At 38.1% G+C, this 6,477-nt stretch overlaps 1 protein-coding gene across 1 annotated transcript; it reads left to right on the top strand.

The window, feature by feature from the left end:
* Window positions 1–3,547: 3,547 nt before the first annotated feature.
* LOC122984123 (C-X-C chemokine receptor type 5-like) lies at window positions 3,548–5,229 on the top strand. The gene has a single exon (XM_044354445.1). The coding sequence runs from the start codon at window positions 3,927–3,929 to the stop codon at window positions 4,887–4,889; it is 963 nt and encodes a 320-aa protein (XP_044210380.1). The 5' UTR covers window positions 3,548–3,926; the 3' UTR covers window positions 4,890–5,229.
* The last annotated feature ends 1,248 nt before the right edge of the window (window positions 5,230–6,477 follow it).

Below are 6,477 nucleotides of genomic sequence, written 5' to 3'. Positions count from 1 at the left end.
TTGCATATACATAGATTCTGGAAATTTCAATGAGGGAAAAGAAGTAATTTAAAGGATTTTAACAAGATAACTTACCCCTTTTGTGGGGGGAAAACATATCAGACCCACATTATTATTATTATTCAAAGTAGAGTATTTTATATACATCTTAAAACATGTCTGGAGATGATCTTTAAGTTTCAGATAATCACCTAGGCAATTAATTGAACTGCTCTGATATACAGATGCAGACAAATCTAGTCTCCAGGACTGTTTCCAGCCAAGAAAGGTCAAAATCTCCCTCAACTCTCAGAAAAATTAGACATTTGTGATACGCACACTATAATTAGAACTGGAATAATTTGTGCATGTTCATTTGGTGTTTGAATAAATTCTGTCAGTTCTGGTAGGCTGTAACTTTTTTCCACTGTTATGTGTGGTGTCATTAGCATAAAAAAATGAGGTTTGGGGAAATGTAGGCCTAGTTCTGTTAAACCTATCCACATCAGCATGAATGATCTTTTCCGCTGTAACTGTACTGGAGATTGAGTAACTGCAAAAACCTGCTCTAACCTCTCAAACCTGCGCCCTGACTTATTGACATCACATATGCTGTTCGCCTTATTGTTCCTAGGACGGTGAAGTCATGACCCGCCCTACTCTGCCTCTGATTGGCTAGTACTCATTGCCTTCGTTGGTTGGGTTGGTTAGGGTTAGAGTAAGAATATCGCGGCTAGCCAATCAGAAGCAGAGTAGGGCGGGTCATGACTTCACCATCCTAGGAAAACAAATCTCACATACCGTAACATATGTCAACGTGGTTTCCATGGGTTTCCCCGGCAACCGACGTAAACAACCGCTCTACACCCGCATTAACTACCAACTACATCTGGCCGGAGAATTCACCTGCCTAATAAAGGCTGACATATTTCTGCTGTTTTAGAATTACGGTGCACCACCACGCTTCATAATGTCAGCTGACCTCTGTTTGACATTGCAAATAAACGATATCTGAGAATTATCAACCTTTCATCAGATAATCAGAGTCTCTAACAGCGCGTCAATCCCCCACCTACTCGTTTTCAGCGATACTTCCTCATCTCCTTTTGTTTAAAATTTGATTTTAAATGCTATTCGTCACATCACAGAAAATATGACAAACTCTTTTGAAAGGGCTGCAACGTGAGCGGAAGCACCCCCATATGGGAAGGGACCAAACCTAGTCAACTTTATATTTTGTGTTCCTCACTTTTATTGTCGTTCCTCCGTAAATTTAGCTCAGATACACGAAAAAATAAAATAATAATAATAATAATAATAATAATAATAATAATAATAATACAGTTATATTTTGGTTTTGTAACCGGAAAATGAGATATTTTAGTCGGTTTCAGGAAAAACAAATCTCTCCTGCTGTCATCCCGGTGCGGAAACGAAACGGTTGAAATGCAATAGGTGATAGACTGGCTGGAAATAGAGAAGCTGATATTTTAGGGATTTGTTGTTTTCAAATATGTCATAAAAGCTATTTTTTGCATGTGGATTGTAAAGGACCGTGGTGTACTCTAACAAAGTGGCATGGCAGGATTGTTATTGGTCAGATGAAAACTAAAACCAGGGTGTGTCATTTACTACACGTATGCCTCTTTGCATCTTGTTTGAACTTTTTTTAACCACAGAACTATTGCTGAGAATAATGAGAGCAATGGGGTTAAAGGACAGGTTCACAATTTTTCAAGTCTGTCCTAAAACAACATTCAGGAACCCAAATGAAAACTGACACTTGTTTTTCTCATCATATCTCATGTTCATACTGGCCATTAAGAGATTCCTTTATAATGCACTTTCAATGTAGGTGACAACGTTCACGGCCCTCCCTCTGTGCAAAAATGTATTTAAAAGTTTTTTCTGAAGCTAATATGAAGCTTCAACTGTCCAAATTAGTCAAATCAAGTCAATATGTCTTTTTAGTGCCATAGTCCCTCTTTTTGTTACGTTCCTTCCACTCAAGCTGAACAGGAAAACTGTCCGTGTATACACAAGGAGGGAAATTTTTACAACCGTGAATTCAATTACAAATTTTGAAGACTGTTTTTGTGGAAGATATCCACTTAATTTGACTAACACAGACATCTGAAGCCTCATATAAGCCTCAGATAAACTTTTAAATACATTTTTGCTCAAAATGAGGACCATAGATTTTGTCCCCCATCACTTACACCATAAGCACATTTGGAGGGGATCTTCTAATGGTCAGTATGAACAGCATGAATGTTTACAGCAAGCAAGATCTGTTTTAATCTTCATACAGACACCTGACTGTTGTTGTAAGACAGAATTGAAAAATTGAGAACCTATTCTTTAGGGGTTTGCCCAAGGGCACCTCAGAGGCTTCCCAATCTGAATTCATACAGCAACCAAATTGGCGATTTTTGTGTAACAAGCCCACTTCTGCAACCACTGCTGCCCAACTATTTCCATGATACTTCAGTTAAATTATTAATAAACTCAGGCTGACTTATACCTCCGTGATGTATGTGATGAATGTTGCAATAAAAAACACGGAACTGATGCCAGTGACAAAACTGGACTATGTTGTATGATCTCACACCAACACATTCTTATTATTAGGAAAGCTGGATGTTGTAATCAGATTAATCAGAAGATGTGTGAGAGTGTTTGGCTGTTACCAAGAATACTCCAAATACATCAACAAATAAATCTGACTGACTATAACTGTCACTTGCTTGCCATTAGACAGAATATATTGCAGGGTGCAGTTACTTGTACTTGATTCAGTGCTCTTGCATACTTACTATATAAAGCCTGGTATGTAGCTTTCAACTGTTTTGACTTGGTTCAAATGCACCCCCAACAAAGAAATCAACTATGCGGACATTCAAGAACCAGTACAAACAGGAAGTACAAGCACATTTCACTACGGCAGAGTGAGCTATACATTCAAGTGACCAAGAATCAACCATAATGGCTGGAACATACCACTTTGATTTTGAGGTAAGTTGTTATGAAAAATTGTTGAAGTGAATGGTAAATTGCTCTAATAACTCATGTTTCTGACAGGGTTGGTTGTTTTTTTATTACTGACATATCTGCAATTTTTTCTAATTCCAAATCACAATCATTCAAGACAACAACAGGTTGAACTGAGACAGTTCATTTACCTATTGGAACAGCATTTCCCCATTTTAAAAGGCAGGAAAACAATTATATGAGAAAAATACCATGAAATGATGTGATAATAGTGAAAATATTTACCCTTCTGTCTTAAATCATGCCAATATTTTTAGAAGCTATTTAAAGACACTAGTGTAACATTAGCACATTCTACATACATAGGTTTAAAATTATAGATATCATTTTATAATATAGAGTTTTACCCTAATTATTGTAATATCAATACATATATCAATACACACAAATCAACATCAATACAACATTTTTATTGATTTTCTGGCTCACTAACTTAACCTCATTATTAGAGAATACCAGCCTTCATTTAAAGTGACAATTCAGGTTTCAATACCTGTGTTTTTTCTACCAGACACACTGTTGACATGTTAGAATCTACACTAGCACTGTTTGGTTGCCAGTTAGGTAAAAAAAAAAAAAAAAAATACAAACAAACAAAAGAAACATTGATATTGATTAATTAGTATGCAGCCAAAGTAGGATGTTAGTTACTGTGAAAGGGAAGTGAAAAAAAAAAAAGGTCGATTCAGCGTTTCCTAAGAACTGAGCTGAGCTAGTGGGAACTGAGAGACAAATCAGTATTATGTGATGATTGTTGATGGATTAATAAAACCTTAATTAAAAGTAATATTTTCCCTCTTTATATTTTAAAGGTGACAGACCTTGGAGAACTTGAGAATTATACATACCTGACTGAAGAGATATTCTTCTGTGATGATGACCAAGGCCTGGAGACCATGTATGCTGTGCTCTACGGTTTAATATTTCTGCTGGGCATGGCAGGGAACGGCCTGATGATAACAGTGCTGCTGAGACATTGGCGCCTTCTACGCATCACTGAGATCTACCTGCTGCACCTGGCCCTGGCTGACCTGATGCTTCTTTGTACGTTTCCTTTTGAAATGGTTAAGTTTGCTAATGAATGGCTGTTTGGGGATTTTCTCTGCAAGCTGATGGGCCTGGTGAAGAAGCTCAACTTCCTCTTTGGGAGTTTCCTTCTAGCTTGCATTGGGTTTGATCGGTATTTGGCTATTGTTCATGCTATTCCTAGCCTGCAAAGTCGACTTCCGAGAACAGTGCACCAAACATGCATTTCACTGTGGCTGGTCTGTTTGGGTTTGTCAATACCTGATGTTGTGTTTCTTGCTGTGACAGAGGAATACACAGAGACAGAAAAGTTGTCCTGTGACTATTATCAGTACGGTATCCATGGAAGCAACTGGGTTTTGACCAATAGCATCTTAAATCATGTTTGCTTTTTCCTACCTTTGAGTGTCATGAGCTACTGCTACACAGCAATAGTAGTTACTTTGCACAAAAATCAGAAAAGCAAAGCAACGCGAGGTGCCATTCGACTAGCTTTACTTATCACTCTCATCTTTTGCTTCTGTTTGCTTCCATATAACATCACCTTACTGATAAGGACAATGGTAGATTTCCAGATCATCACACATGAAAACTGTGAATCTCGTAACTTACTGAACACAGCTCTTGAGGTGACACGCAGCCTGGGTTTCTCACACTGTTGTCTGAATCCTTTCTTGTACGCCTTTGTTGGGGTGCGGTTTCGCAATGAGTTAATAGAGTTGCTTTGCCAGTTGGGCTGCCGTCGTGTTTGTCTGCCTTTCATAAAAGCTCAGGGTCACAGTCGACCATCGGTTTCTGATGGAGCGACCACCAGCAGCACCATCTTAATCTAATACACTCTTATACATCATCAGCTGTAACTAAAATGCTTCTGTTCTGTTGTTTTCTACAGTATTTCACTTGTAATGATGGAGAGTGTTTCAATTTTATCAGATACTCTGACAATATAGTACCCATTGTTGTTTTGATTGCATTTAAAAGATGATTTATTTACTCAGTCAAAAAAAAAAATGTTGTTGGACAAAATCTGTTTTTGCTTGTATTTTAGCTACTGCTCTGTTAATAAAGATGTTTTACATCAATTGTGTCCCCTTGTCAATGTTGTCAAACAACAACACAATTAACAAACTAAAACCACCTTTAGACATCAGTATTATTCTATTTGTAGACTTCTATTAAAACACTGTTATACAGAACAACTGCAAACAATCACAAATGGCTTCTTCTATATCTATACTATCTATATCTATCTATACTATACACCTGGTATTAACATGCGTCTCGGTGATCAGATCACAAGTGGACGGCTCTAAATACAGGTGTAAATGCACCCAAGACGCATTGAGGACGCATTGAGATCCGATCAGACCAAGCAATGCGCCCTGGACCACATTGAAGAACCGCCTACTCAACTGACGTCCTCTATTTTCCGGCAGACTAGGCACAGGACCCTCCGTCCAAAGCTGTTCAACTTATTAAAAACCCAATCAATCTCCCGTTTTTTCCTGTTTTTTCTCGTTCCCCTAACCGGTTTTCCTCTTCAAATCAACGATTAAAATAAAAATTAATTTTTCGCTTGTCTGTCTAAAAAAAATATTTCAGAAGCTAAACGTTGCTGGATAGTTTCCTCTGTCCTGTCAAGTTGATAACTACAGTTATTAGTTTTGCTACGCTGCTCGACATAATGAGCTCAGGATTTATCAGGAGGACGACTGATTTACTCCAAACAGTATGAACCTGGACTGTTTGTGTGTAACAGCTGACCTATTGGATGTGTAGAAGAACACGGAATATTAATTAACATTAGATCCTGACCGCTGCTGTCGGCGTGTCGGACATTTAAATAATCAGTGAAGTTATGCTGCTGTGCCTCGTGCGTAAATGCGCACCAAATTGTTTATCCTGTTATCAAACAAGTTGAAGACAGCTTTGGACGGAGCCGACCCCCCGTCCGGTCCTCCTGCCGGTTAATAACGGACGTTTAGTCTTTGCAAACGGAAATGATGTCCGTGTTTATTTGCATATAGAGATATAAAGCGGGGAAGTGAGATCCGAACACAAGTGGTCACTCAGGACGCATGTGGAGACGCATGTTAACGCCAGGTGTAAACAGGACCTAAATTATATAGGTCTACATATAATTGTAAGTATTACATATATATATAGTTGTTTTCAGCGATACTTCCTCATCTCCTACTGATTAAATTTGATTTTAAATGCTATTCGTCACATCACAGAAAATATGACAAACAGGACAGGCAGACAGGGCTGCAACATTAGCGGAAGCACCCCCATATGGAAAGTAACTAAACCGAACTTTATGTTTTGTTTTTACTCACTTGTATTGTATTTCCTCGGTATTTTAGCTCAGATACACGTAAAAGAACCAAACAAACAAACAAATAAATAAATAATCCCGTT

Source organism: Thunnus albacares, chromosome 6, assembly GCF_914725855.1.
Source record: "Thunnus albacares chromosome 6, fThuAlb1.1, whole genome shotgun sequence".
NCBI classification, from domain to species: domain Eukaryota; kingdom Metazoa; phylum Chordata; class Actinopteri; order Scombriformes; family Scombridae; genus Thunnus; species Thunnus albacares.
The sequence above is the reverse complement of the archived record's forward strand: the minus strand, read 5'-3'. Positions and strand labels throughout refer to the sequence as shown.

Coding starts and splice junctions, on each gene's coding strand:
- LOC122984123 (XM_044354445.1), top strand. CDS start 3,927: ATGTATGCTGTGCTCTACGGTTTAATATTTCTGCTGGGCATGGCAGGG.